At 41.9% G+C, this 14636-nt stretch overlaps 1 protein-coding gene across 1 annotated transcript; it reads right to left on the bottom strand.

The window, feature by feature from the left end:
* LOC130585305 (protein argonaute-3) lies at positions 1–14636 on the bottom strand. The gene is made up of 17 exons (XM_057385737.1): positions 14439–14636; positions 13254–13374; positions 12498–12706; positions 11223–11359; positions 8993–9127; positions 6751–6838; positions 6473–6620; positions 6046–6165; positions 5456–5578; positions 5147–5280; positions 4527–4711; positions 4097–4256; positions 3375–3465; positions 2383–2577; positions 1912–2046; positions 1241–1342; positions 1–204 (listed from the first exon to the last, which is right to left on the bottom strand). The coding sequence occupies exons 1-17, from the start codon at positions 14582–14584 to the stop codon at positions 1–3; spliced, it is 2433 nt and encodes an 810-aa protein (XP_057241720.1). The 5' UTR covers positions 14585–14636.

Below are 14636 nucleotides of genomic sequence, written 5' to 3'. Positions count from 1 at the left end.
TTACCTGTCGTGTTCTTTGTCCACGAGGTGGTAGCGTGCTCTGAATGCCACCAGGTGAGCGTAGTAGGCGGGCGCGGGGATGGAGACGGAGCGGGTGCAGCGCACGTACGTGTGGCACAGCTGGTACGTCAGYAGCTGCAGCTCATCTGCTGTGAAACAGTTGTCATCCCACAGGACGTGGTAGTGGGAGGGACGGCTGGTTCCCTGTGGAAACGGGGACTGAGGGTCACTTCTCTGGGTTTCCATAAACAAGGCGGGTTTGGATGTTCAGAAAGGGTCAGGCTGTCTAATGTCAACTCCTATGTAACAGCAGCCAAAGCTCAGTTTTATGTCAGGCTTCAATGTATTTGAAGATGAGTAAGTCTAACATATAAATGTTCYTGCTTGGATAAAATCCCTCTACATAATCCGCACCTTCTCCCAACATGACTAAACCACAATTACACCACCTTTGACCTACCTTCAATTAAACTGTTTCTCACAAAGAAACATTTCCCAGAGAAACAGCTGGTGCTTTTACCACCAGCTCCTTTTATCCTTCCAGCTCCTGAGCACCCTAACTGCAAGTATGAACACTAGAAACTCACGTTAAATCCTACAGTGCACCTCAATTGGGTAAATAGTTGTGTTTTAGCCAAGTTTTGAGYCTGTCTTTTTAAAAGAAATATATTTGAAGTATAAAATTAGTTGAGCTTCTTTATGTCTTGCTATATTAAACACAATGAGCTGCAGCTACACACCCAGCATTTCTGCTTCAACTTCTATACAATTTTTTTTTGCAAGAGGCCAAAAACCAGAGTAAAGATCGACTAAAACCCCATTGAAATGATTTAAAACTGGAAAAGAAATCATGTCCAGCCAATCCAAACAAAACTGATAACAATGTGGTCAGACATGATAAAAATTTAAAGAGTAATTTTTTTTTTTTACATTTTAAGCAATAGCCTGATACAAATAGTAAGCCTTTTTTTTTTCAGAAATAACCATGTCACAAAATAAAGTGACCTCTTTAAAATAAACTTTCAGAAAGCATCACTTACCTTTAGTGAAAGATTAAAGGTGCAGCAGAGACCACCTCTTAAGCAAATCATACTCTAAATCCCACAATTATGTTTTATCTCAGATAAAACACAGCTRAAAGAACATTTCCCTCCTAAATAACTGTTTGCAAACAGGTGTCACAAAAGAGATAAGAACAACATGTTCTACATCCACATTTATTTACACAAAGCAACCGTACCTGTATTCCAGCATGGCTACAGAGGTAAAAATCAAACTCGTAGGGGTGTGTAATGTCTGTATCTACAGTTGTCCCAGCTGGAATATTGCCACTTCGTCCAACCTAGAGAAAAGGTTTGTTAAGTGCRGCCTCAGCTGTTTGTACAGCTCAACTGTAATGAAAAATACAAGTTTCTATTCACCACCGGCGAGGTTTTGGCACATGAAGTACCATAGAACTGTTTGGAATGTGCCACTACATCAGCCTTGAAGGTTTAACAAGGACACTGGATGGCTCTCCAGCACCTTACACAACACTGCACCTCCAACACATCAGAACTTTCCATCTCAGGCTGAAGAGCTCCACAWTTGTATTTAGAATTGTCAGCTTCAGTTTGGATCTACTGGCTCAGAAAAAAAGATTCCACCATTTTGTACTTTCTTCTCTTAAAATTGCTGGAGATTGGTCCTGGGTAGCCACAAGGACTTTAACTCCAATGTGATGTTGTGAGGCTTTTTAACATACTTAAAGCCAATGACTTTTCAATTTGGGGTCCCATTTTATCAAATCAACACTACCCTGCATGCATAGACAACCAGATGGACAGAAGCCCACACTAATATTTTTTCCAGCAGCCTAAAAGCTCRACATGAAGCTTTCCCAAAAGGCTCCTCTGAGAAGGCAGTGATTACCCTTTCTGTTCTGTCAGCACAGAACAGCCGCGTATGATGTCTCTTCTGCACCACAATGTAGGTTATTCCAGGCTGGTAATCCTTCTCCAAACTGATGCAGGCTTCTCTAATGGCCAGCAGTTCATAATACAAAACCTACGAGCACAAAAACAGAGGAGTTTATGGTTTCCTTCCATTGTATTCTACACACAACACCTGCTAACTCAGTGTAGTTAACAGTAGGTACAACTTTGGCACACAACTGGTAATCTGAAAAAGTACTTCGAGATACGTGGTTTCCCAAGTTTGAAGATTTCACCTTCCCAGACAGGAAACGAGTTGCAACTCTTCTTACCCAACAAGATTAAGAAATTCTCTCCTTAAAAGTCTCAATTATTTTGTGTAAATGTAAGCAACTCAAACAATACGAAACAAGATCAGGAGTTACTACAGAGTAACAGAMTCCTTCAACAAACCCACAATTGAACCAACCTGTCGGAACTGTCCCTCAGAGACGCCATCCCTGTAGAAGATGATACGGGTGGGCTTGAACCGTGTTGATTTGTAGAACTGGATGAGCAGCTCCCTGACCATGGAGGCCAGGTCCTGGATGATCTCCTGCCGGGGCCGCTGGACCCTCACCGTGGCACAGTACCGGCTGGGATGAGCATCCATGCTGCCTACAACCTGGGGGGAGAGCCCAGCAGGGAAGCCTTCAGCCTCAAATCCATACTAAAACAATTTAAAGTAAAAACAGCCAAGAGCAGCAAGCACAAGATGCTTGTGCTAAACAACAACCAGAGTAACACTCTCAACAGGAACTTGTACTTGGTACAGGTTTAACACCTTTTGCCCCAAGCACTCTGAAAKGCATCTGCAGAATTTGGCTTCTTGCTAAGGCATATTTTTATAATCCAGACATTTTTCTCACCTTTTACACAGAGGAAAACCTCAGCTTCCCTTAGTTACTTTATACACAGATGCAGTTTCCATTACTGCAATCAGTGACAACTAAAATACCAAGGGGACAAAGTAGGAGAGAACTGACCAAGCCTCCAATCACCACCTTGAGTTCTTGGACTGTACCAACACAAAAGGTAAGAAATATGAAAAACATTTTTGCCAAACCAGGCCTTTAATTACACTTTTCTCCTTTAAAAAGACAAAAAAATATTATTAGCTAACATCACCAAGCTGTGTTATTTCCTTGGGAGTATTTCTGCATAAATATATTATTTAACAATGCCACATTACCTTGATTTAAAAATTAAAGAGCTAGGAAACCAGTCTGAAGTATCAAGTAAATTTTTTCCTTTAAACACATGATTTTTACTATTTTAATGTATTGTAATATTGGGAATCTGTACAAAGAACTGGTACAGWCTCTGAGAGGTATTTGATACAGACATAGTCCATGAGTTGCATTTACTATTTTAACATTTACCCAAGATGAAATAATCAYACATAAATGTAATAAAACTTACAGCAGCAATGGAAGGCTTCTTTCCATCTCCAGCTGGAGGGTGAGTGACATCAGCTCCCAAAAAGATCACTGGCTGCTGGAACACAGAAGGTCTTCAAAAAGAAAAAAGTGCTAAGTCACACTCGTAGCTGAAGAGCTGCCACAAGGTCATCGCTCACCGTGGGGGTTGTTTCTGTCTCAGCCTTATCAGGTACCCGGGCCAAGGCTCAACAATGGGATCTTTGTGCACAAGATGTGAACTTGGAACCCTCCCCAGCAGAGTCCAAAACACACTGCAAACACGCTGCCAGAACTGGGGCATGATTCTGCTGGGGAGCAGCCCCAGGGCTCCAGTGGAGTGGTACAGATGGGGGATTATGGAGCCCTCACATGAGCACCCAGAGCACCATAGCACCAGCACACACATTATCCTGGTCTCCAGGACTTGAGCAGCAGCATGGACTTACAGTGCCTTTAAAATATTCTTCCCCACACCACTGTTCCACATTCCAACTTTGATACTGATCAAACAGTTGACAAAAACCTTGGCTGAAGACCTAACTCACAGGCCAAACAACATTCAGAGTCTGTGCTGGAAGGAATTTAATTCTACCTCAAATATCACATACTATTATCAGATGAATATTTTAACGTAAAACTTGGCCACATTTAAATTTTGGGTGCAAACTAGCAAAGTAACTACATCAGTTAAAAGAAAACCCWACACAGTCTCCAGAGTCTTACCGTTGATGAGGTACAAGGATGTTGTTGATTCCTCCTAGTTTAACGTTAATCTTCAGGCACAGATTTGAGAGGGTCTGTGGAGATGTTTTAATGACGTTCTTGACCTGAACACACTGTGTGGCCATTCCCAACAGTGTATCTCCCACGCGCTTCACCTCCGCTGAGAAGGAAACACAGGGAGACAACTTGAGTCCATTTGAGGTTATTGCTGCATTTTGATCTTATCTAAGTCACAATAAYTTCAGTGCACATATTCTGCAGTAACTTCTAATTTCTCTGCATACTCAGACCTGCTTCCAATTTATCTTCATACACAAAACAGTTTTTAATGCCTAAAGGATGGTTCTGAGTAATTTTTAACACACGCCAGGCAGCAGATTTCTCCAAGTGATACCTGACCAAACAGGTAAAGACAGAGGTGTGCCCTTACCATACACAGGTGTCTTCCCTGGCAGGATGACAATGATGAGCTGAAGCCCTGAATAGGTGTTCTTGAGGTGTCGGAACATGGGCTCCACGCTGTCTGCACCCTGGGCATATTTGCAGAAGCAGGGCTGGCCCTGGATCGGCATCCCGGCRTCCTTGGAGATCTTGCGCAGCTGGTCTGTGAAACCCCTGAAGATGAGGAGATTTTTGGATTTTTGCAKTAGCAACAGTACACAATATCCAAAGCACAAAAGGATAGATAGAACTGTCAAAGAAGGATGACTCCAAATAGTTTTTAAAGCAGATTTAAACAACGTTCATTATATGAAGGCTGTAGAGCTGTGAAACACCACAGGCCAGAAGGGGCTAAAAATAGTTAAGACACCTTCAGCACTTCGTTCAAGATTCCATAAGGGACTATATACAGTGATGCCACAGGATAAACACCCCACTGTGTACCCAATGCAATGTTTTGATTGTAGCTTCCAGCACAGAGGCAAACCAGCCTGGATTCTCTCCCTAACATCTCAGATAAAACCCAGGTAAAATGCTCATTGTAATCCTAAATTCATGTTTCACTCCATTAAAAGGGCAGTCCAAAGCCTGAACCACGACATGCCTTACTTCAGAATTTCTTCTCTGCACTGTCTCTGTGTTGCAAAGCAAGCTATGGCCCACATCTTGATCTCCACCCCAGTGTGGAATTGCTTCCCTCGCATGTCCCACACGCCGTGGCTCGGTGTTGCCACSGTTCGATTCTGGGGAAACAAAAGCAACAGACATTCAAGTGATTGAAAAAGAAGCAGCCTGTGCTATTAGCAGTTTCAGGATAATAAAAAASAGTTTATCATTCAAACTCTGATCCCTATAGAGTCAAGGTGTACAGGACATCACTCCTCAAAATRGCAACCAAAGGAAAAGGCAAAGCCTCACCCGTCCTCCATACTGCAGCATCGGGGCTGGGAGCACACGCCCCGTCACGTGAGCCATCTCATCCCGCACTTTGAACTGGAACTCTTGGACAAATGGATCTGCATCATAATTTGCACTTCTCACCTAGGAGAGATTTTTTCACGTTACAGAAGTATGAGATCTTAATCCATATAACAGACAATAGGCTAACAGGAACATTGCAGAAGTGTTCTTAAAACAATTTCATTGAAAAAGGTTCAGGTTTAACTGCTCAACACTATCAACCCATCCCCAGTGAAAACAATGAGATRTATTGGATGAGATGGTTTCTGTTCCCTTTATTACTCAAGAGCTCATATGCAGTTTGCTCATTCGAAAGCATTTTGCCTCCCCACAGTAAATTAATTGTAGAGATGATAATGCATGAGCCCGTACTATGCTCATGCTATTGAAGCAGGACATTTTAAATAAATCCTATTTTAAAAATTAGTTAAAACCTGTTAAGTTAAAGGATGAGGAAGAAAGAAAAGGCAAAGAAGTTTTGCATGGATGCAATCCAGCCCAGTGTCACTCTGAGCAGTGCTCCAAAGAGCTGGGATTGGGGCACTCACCAATCTGCTGATCTCCTCCTGCCTGTCCGGGGCAGAYCTGGCTGTCGCTTTTATCATGGTCGATGTCTGATTGTCTGTGAGCTTCTTGATGCACCTCTGGCCAGCCACAATGTTACACACCTGCAGGGGAGAGCAGAAGCATTAATTCACACCAGAACAACTCCGATCTCACCAAACTCTACACACACAATATTAGTGCTGTCATGATAAACCACAACCCCAACGTGTTTAAGCAACTGCCTGTTCTTTCTTGTAGTTCTAAACTTTAAAGCACTTTAAGATGCAGACAGTCTTTGGTGAAATTAAAGAGTGATGAACATGTTAATCTGTAAACACATTTGTACTGCAAAGAGAACTAATTCTTCAAGTTTTGCCAACTGATAGATCCTACCCAAACCCAGATCATCTATCAGAGTAAGACCCTTACTTCTAAAGGCAGGTAGGTGTGTTTTTGCTCCTGTCCCACTTGCAGACAAGGAAGGTGAGGGTATTTCAGCTGGAGGTTGTATTTCTCCCTGAAATACTGTGCTACTGTCCTCTCCACAGTCTGGCCATTTTCTAGCTGTAAAGGAAAGCTGCAAAGACAGACATTTTAGTAAAATACAAGCTGTCAAATACCATCATCCCAAAATTAATGATATATCAGGTCCTGTTACTCAGTGTGAAACCATCACACATTTCATGCTCTGACAAAAAGYCTCTTACGTTTGATGACTTGCAGGCCGTCTCGTTACATTACASACACGGTACTTCCTTCTCATTGTCCCACAGTGAGTCACTTCTACCTTTAGACCTGCAKAAAAGCATAAAAAATCCTGATGCCACAACTAAACAAAAACATACACAGGGAACACAAGGTTTCAAATGGCAGAACACAACACCTTTTGGATCAATTAGCACAAATATAAGAAATTATTATTCTTTAAACATTTTTACTTTCAATAAACTTTGAGTTCTGACTAACSCTGATTACTATCCTCAGAAAGAAATAATGACATAGAATACTTAATGTTCACTGTTTTCTGAATTTCCTGTAGMAGTTTCATCTAAAAGCATTGACTGAACTCGGAGAGCTGTTTTCACCATATCCTCTCTGYTCTCATTCTCAATCTTGTACATGTCTCCAACCATCGGTTCCCATGCAATTGAAATTAAAAGGACAAAACCAGTTTCTACTTTATTGTTCTTCCCCGCAGCTTTGCATCCACATTCAGCCWGCAATTTTCTCTAATTTCACTGACCAAGTTATCTTTGCATTTTGAGCATCTCGTCTCAAAGCACCCAGCCCACACACCAGAGCCTCTCCAGACTTATCTCTGCCCACGATARTCTTGACAGTGGCAGCTCCAAGAGGCTCTGGGGGCTGTTGCTGTGACTGTGCACACACTRTGCTGTTCACACAGAGCAGCCTCAACATCTGCTGGGAGCACTGAGCTTATCACATGAGGGCTGCACAGCATCCACACGCTGCTGTCTTTCCCCAGCCCCACGGGACAGAAGGCAGCTAAAAACAGAGCMTGGGTACTCAAAGGATTCACCTACAGTAGTAAAGTCTAATACTAGTGAAGTCTAGTAGTAAAGGCCTTTGGGAGAGCAATTGGATGTCTCATCCTGTTGAGGCGCGTGTGGATTGTGCAGCACTGACTGAACACCCACCCAAAACAGGGTCCCCAGGTACCAGACACCAGACTGTGTTCAGTTTACTGGGGACACAGACACCACAAARAAACACTGACTGTACCTCTGTGCTCCCTGACAACACTAATTGCATCACAACATCAGTATTACTCAGAGGATGGCGCAGTAAAAAATAAACCACTACTGCCCTGACACAGCATTAAGAGAAAATAGAGAAAAGAAACCATGGGGCACTGTGACCACAGACAAGGGCTGATGAACACAGAAATATCTGGAACCCATTCCCTGTTCTGTCATTACTCTGCTGTGACACTACCAAGGCAYTGCCCTCCCCCAGTGCTGCTCACACACTGCCAGCTCAAATGCAGGGCTTGTTTTGCTGTACGTGGTCACATCCTGGCTGCAGTTCCCAAACCCTACAGCAGCAAAGACAAGCCTGAGAGCAAAGAGGTAACTTTCAATATTTTCTGACTATGGTAACAGAGTCTCTGAGGCACCTGAGATCAAGCAGATGCAGTTTTTCATTCTCTGGTTACCTGCCCTCCAAAATGAAGACAAACAAGCAGATGTAAAAAAGGGCATGTTAGGATTAGTACAAAATAATTCCTGTAACTCCTTTTTCAGTCATGACTATTCTGTGAGCACATCCCTTTATGACTATAGTTCCAATTTACATTTTAGCTGCCCAGTATTTCAGAAGGGTCTAATCTTGCATCAAGTGTTTAAAAGCTGAGCTCCTTCAAGGCTTTTCTCTCTGCAAATTACMCTGGAATGAAGGATATGGGAAAATACAAGCCCAAGTAGCATATATGGAGTGAAACCACTCAAACCAGCAGCTTATGCAATTCCTTTGGAATGGAATTTGGCCATCAGCTGCAAGTGGTACTTGTTTTTCCACAAGGCAATCAGTTATTAGAAGTCTGTACTGTAACAACACTCTTTCAAAGAATCAATGTTAACCTTGAAATCAATGTTCACATTTCCACAGCACATAAACAGCAGGAGCCCACCCACAATGCCAGGTGGCCTCAGGGACCCTGGGTTAGGAGAGGTTGGCACTTACCTCTGCCCAGGCAATGAACAGCGTGCTCCCTCTTTCCCTCTAAGCCACCGGGAATGTTTTTCAACTCCCATTTCTGCAGAGCCACATTGTTTCTCTCAGGATTAGAGCTACACACATAGATACTACAATCCTCTTGGCAGTTCCARGCCCTTCTTATGCATGTTAACCAGGTTTCCAGTTAAAACAATTCCCTTAGAAGTACCTTGATTTTATTACCTGGGACAAAAGARACCCATTTCTACTCACCCTTTATCTCTTTGGTGAATTTTACCCGATGAGAATCAGTCAGAGGTCTTGGTTGTTCATCAATATTATGAATGTCAAGGACTTCACACATGAACTGAATTACGGGTTGTGCTTTGTAGAAGGCAGTGGCAGAAACTACAAAGAGCAAAATATTAAGTGTAGAAAACTCCTGTCAAGGTGTCATGAAGCAGTACATACATCAGTATTTCTTAGAATTCCACATTAACCTCAAGCACATTTAGAAACAGAACAGCAAGTCCTGCAAGAGTAAAATATCAAAAAGCCAGCAGAAGGTCCACAGTGACACATCTGTCTCCAGTACAGTCATCCTGCTACTACTTGGAATCTCAGGGGTTTAAAAGGGTTTTTCCCTGGAGAACGTTTATTTCTAGAGAGCTGCAATGCCCCAGAGAGACATTCTCTTTCACCTCTGTATGGAGCTGCAGAGACAGGATTAATATCTCTCTACTGCAGACTTTTGAATATTAAAAGCCAACATTATTCAACATGCAACATAATTTTGCCAATTACACAATCTGCTCAATTACAGAAACAATATCTGGTATAGACATGAGCACTATTTTCACTACACACAAATTGTGTCGGTGTAGTGGGGAGTGCAACCCTTAATCTATTCAAATCTCTTATCCTCCCCACATGCTAATGACACAATTACTTTAAGTGACAATATATGTTTTTAAGCAGGACAGCTGACTCCTTCTATGGAAGGAAAATCATAAATCATTTTCTTGACAAAGTTATAAGCAACTGAAACACCACTTYTGGCAGGAAAGGTGGGGTGGCATCAGACAGAGCTCAAACACAAACTGTTCCACATGTTTAAAACTTTAAATGGCAACAACAGAAAAGAAACACTCAGTAAGCATTTATCAGTTTTCCAGATCTCATGTACCAATCCTGCCACACATCTGTGTTCATACAGCCCAACATTCTTCAGATATGTGTCACTTGAGCAGCCTGCCAACCTCACATGACGCATCAGCCAACACCTCTGGATGCCTGAATTGCTCTGGATTTCTGACTGACCCCAAATCCTCACACTCCCCATCCTGGCAGTGCGTGGGTTGTCTCCCACAGCAACACTTTCATGGAGAATTTCATACAAGTTAAACAACTGAAAAACCTCCAGCGATGTGATTTGAAGGCAATTTCACAGCCTCAAACCAGGAAACAGCAACATCTCTACCAACCACTACCTACAAAGGGCTTAAATTTTCTCATTCACAGGCAGGACTGAAAAATTTCTACTCCAAGTTACTACTACACTTGCTAAAGTGCAAGAAAAACTTGCCTGACAAAGTAACAGTGCAGCAAGTCATCAATTGGTGTAAATTCATCCTCTTCTCCTACCTGAACTGCAGCTCTCTCAGCACATTGCCTATAGATACCAGCACTGGTTGTTTTGGGACAGGTTGTTACATTTGTTTTTCAAATCACAGCTGCTCTTAGAAAGSCAATTTTACAAGAACAAACCGTGTGACTTCAGTCACACGAGAATCACCCACAGTTTACGTAAACCAGAAAGCTTGGACTTGCAAATTTTCAGCAAGACAGCTCAACATCTGCAATATTTTATTATGCTCCAAGACAGATGCTAAGCACAACCTGACTTGAAGTGCTCAGTGTAGAGCAAGACAATTTACCTTGGGTTTATAAAGCATTTCAAAGACAGTGAGAACTGAATGTGAATCAGAGAAAACCTCAGGCAGCACCTGCACCTCCACCACTGACACTTTTCAATGGAGGTTTAACAACAAAACAGTCGAGTGCTTACAGAATGTGAGAGTCTGACACAGGCACCAGTCAGTCTCAGATCTATTTATCTGGGACTCTATACAGTGCTRCAGAGCTTATGCTTTTGCATAAGAAAGCCCATCCCAATCAGCCCTATTCAAAGAAGTGTTTGGGGTATGTTTWACAGAGTTTTCTTGGAAGTACTGAGCACCACTCACTGTGTACAGCTGCACAAAGACACAGCCTAGGCAACCTGCCTCTGTCACTGGGGATGTACCAATATGGAAATTCAGTAGGAAAACAAGTCCTGTGCAATTCCTTCTCATGTAGGGGTGTTTTTTTTTTAAAAATATGGCAGCTAAATTTCTTCTCAAACACTGACATGGTAACARATGCAGAGAAAACAGACAAGAATTTCTAGGTAGCCTTTGCCATACAGGTCTGGTCTGAATTTCAGCCTTGAATCTCCACTTACCATCAATGTTGAGCATCATTTTCCACATGGCAGGCCGGACTGACTGATGGAACCCAAACCACACCTCCCTGCCCCCTCCCAGGGGGTGGTCATAGCCTTCTGGAGCTGAGAAGAAGGAGCGGCCCACAGGGGTGTACCTGGTGAAACAGGTGGTCACACATTYATGTTCTTGCTTTCCAAACATAAAATTCATGTAACAAAGATTATAACACACAGCATTATTATTTTTTTTKAATTTTGTGCACCAGAAATCTGTGACACGAAGCAAGTTTAAACAAAATACCCTGAATACTTCTGTTCTTTTTGCAGTGCTTTTAAATTTAGACAAAACATTTACTATTTTTAGCAACGGCAAACCACATTGAGTTTTTACAACAAATCAAGAACTAAGTTAATTTATCCTTCCTGATCTTCYGCTTCAAGAAAATGGAATATCCATCACAACAGACTTGTCTACACTGGCCTGACCCTCACATACCTTTTTTCCTATTTCATAGGGAACTTTTGAATACAAGATACACTGAGAGAAGCAAAAACTATGGAGGAAACWAAGAACTAGAGGAAATAATGTTTCTCTCACAGGTGCCGTGAGAGAAAACAGCTGCTCCTGAGCCTCCACACCTCCTGTTTTGTAATACATAGGCATTAGTACAGAAGTTAACATCTTTGGGTTTGGGGAAGCTGAGGAACACTGGCTTCCATAAAACCACAGACCACTTTTTTTAGGAGTCATTTACACCCAGTGAAACCCATCAGAGCAAAGCCACACTGCTGCCTAAAGMCAGCAAACTTCAGAAGTAACTTTCATTGACCAGATCAAGTGAAATCAGCCTTCTCTAAATTTCAGTGTTCTCAGATAAAATAACAATTAAGAGACATTGTTAGGATGGGTATCTGGTCCCAGCCATGGATTTCAGACACGAGAAGCATGCACTGGTGACTGTGTATCAATGGATTAAAGAGACTCGTGCTTTTCACAGGCATCAAACTGAGCAGAACCAGCACAGCAGTGCACTGGAAYCTCTCAGCATTTCAATTCAGGCCTATTATAAAAGTCTGCTGTTTCTTGATCTTTTCCAACACACACACATCACCTGCTCCGCCTACAGAGAAACACTTGTACAGAACTGGCTACAAGCTCCCCGTTCAGCTCACCAGCTGTGCTGCAAAGGGAAATGAGCAATTTCTCTTTTCACCTGTGAAGAAATGGGGATGAAGGTCTCCCAGTGGGGATACTTCAGGTAAAGACAGACTGCAGGAAGACAGTGAACCTACTTCATGGAGGGGAGGTGTCGTAGCACCACATCGACAGCATGAACAGGGTTAGTGCTGATAGGTTTGTCTAGTTCCAGAGGCTCAGGCAAGGTTCTTCCTGTCAAAACTTCATGCAGCAAGTGCCAGCTCACCCGAGAAACAAACTTTATTGACACTTTGAAGGGACGATCTTTTCCACCTTCTCCGGGTAGTGTCACATCCAAATCCACCTGGGCAGGGGAGGAAAAGAAAAAAATAAAAAGCAGCTGTTTAATCTGGAGTCTGGTAGCTCCAAGATCCCATTCCTTCCCATAACTAGGCCAGAGACTCAAAAACTCAGATATTGAAGATACAGTACATTTGATAAAAGCACATTACCAAATGCACAAAGTGAAGAGAACTGGGCCCTGATCAAGCAGAAGAGGATCATGTAACTTTTTGCCATCTCAAATCAGAAAGCAGTACATTCTAGAAAAACTTTGATTTGTTTTTCTAATTCATCATWAATACAAACATGCATTACAGTCTGTATAACTAAATGTTCTAATAGCTTTTGCTGTAGAAAGCAGCTACTAAATTCTACAGGAAGTTCTGAATGCAACAATTACCTGAACATTTACACAYATTAGAATTTGCAGAAAATACATCATAACTCAGTTTCAGTAYAGATACTGTAAGATACTTCCAGCTTTTCTGAACTCAGAAATATTTGAAGTTGTTTTTTTTTTTCTTTCCTAAGAAGTTTCTACCAATACAATGTTTTCCCAGTTATCTTACCCCAGTAGTGGCCACAGGAAGYGGATTGGCTGTATAGAGGCTTCTTTTCCCATCATAAACTGGTCTACGGTCCCCAAATATTGTCACTTTAAAATGCTGCACCATAGAGTCCACCACATCCCTGGAAAAGAGGGTAATTACATTGAAGAGGTTTTCGAAGAAGGATCAGACCAGAGCTGGYTCCTACCCCCAGGTGTTTTGCTGAAGTAGTTGCAATAAACAATACTTGAGTGAATTATAAACACCCACTGCTATTCCAAATGGCAATTCACATACTTCAACTAAATCAACAAACACTAAAGCACAAAATCAGAATCAATGTAAATGCTCAAATACTGGGAAATATTAGTACTGAAATAATTTTAGAAATTCCTAGAAATTACCAAGGCTTTTGCATTATCTTTATTATGGAAAACAAGGTCACAGTTACCTTGGAAAAAAAACACAAAGTGGTATTGTGAAAAAACAGCACAAACCCAGCAGCTGGAAGCTCTGCCAGTTCATTGTACTGTCTGCAGTAATGTTTATCTGCTCCTCAGTTGATGAGAATTTTGAATTCTGCCTGGTTATAAACATGAGATGCCCTAACAAAAAAAGATTTGGCTTTAAGTCCTTAATAAACTGAGTTTTTACAAAGTCATGTAAAAGTCTGATCCAATTTGCACAMAATTATTAATGCGCCTCTCTTGCTTTATTATAAATTGATGGCAATAAAGATTAACCTGACACAAGCACTGAAATTACGCTTGMAAAACCATAATGACATTTTCAACTTATAAAAAAATGCTTCTTGATGCAAGTATTATAAAAAAAAGAGAATTTTGGAATTGGAGAATTTCACCTCCAGCTGAAACAGGCCTTTGGGATTTGAATTCCTTGGGCAGTCTTGGTGTTTCAGTGGCACAATGTATCTCACTTGACAAACTACAAACAGTTCCCTTATTCTACAGAATGGAAACACTTTCCTTCAGCAGGTGCAAACCAGCAGCTTCCAGCCACGCAATATTAACTCAGACTACTTCAGGAAGATGATAAATATTGACTTCCTTTTTGAGTTGAATGAGCAGCAGCACTTTCACCTCCCAGCTGGGAGGTGGGGAAAGGGAAAGAAATTCTCCCTTTCACAGCTCTTGATATTACTCAACATTCCCATTTGTATAATTTATGACAAATGTATCTTCTCACCTGTTCACCCTCCGAGGACACTTATCTGGTTTGATATCCACCTCATAGAGGTAGACATCAATCTTTGGGATTTCAACTTGGAAGCAGTTGGCCAGCAGTTTAATGGGTTTGCCCATGGTGCCATAGCCGGGACGTCTGGGCACCATGAGCAGGGGCTGTGCCCCCACGGGTCCTGTGAAGGAAAAATCCCACAGATTA

Source organism: Malurus melanocephalus, unplaced genomic scaffold, assembly GCF_030028575.1.
Source record: "Malurus melanocephalus ecotype Western Australia unplaced genomic scaffold, MMel_1.1 scaffold_862, whole genome shotgun sequence".
Lineage (NCBI taxonomy): Eukaryota > Metazoa > Chordata > Aves > Passeriformes > Maluridae > Malurus > Malurus melanocephalus.
This window is presented reverse-complemented; position numbering and strand designations above follow the sequence as displayed.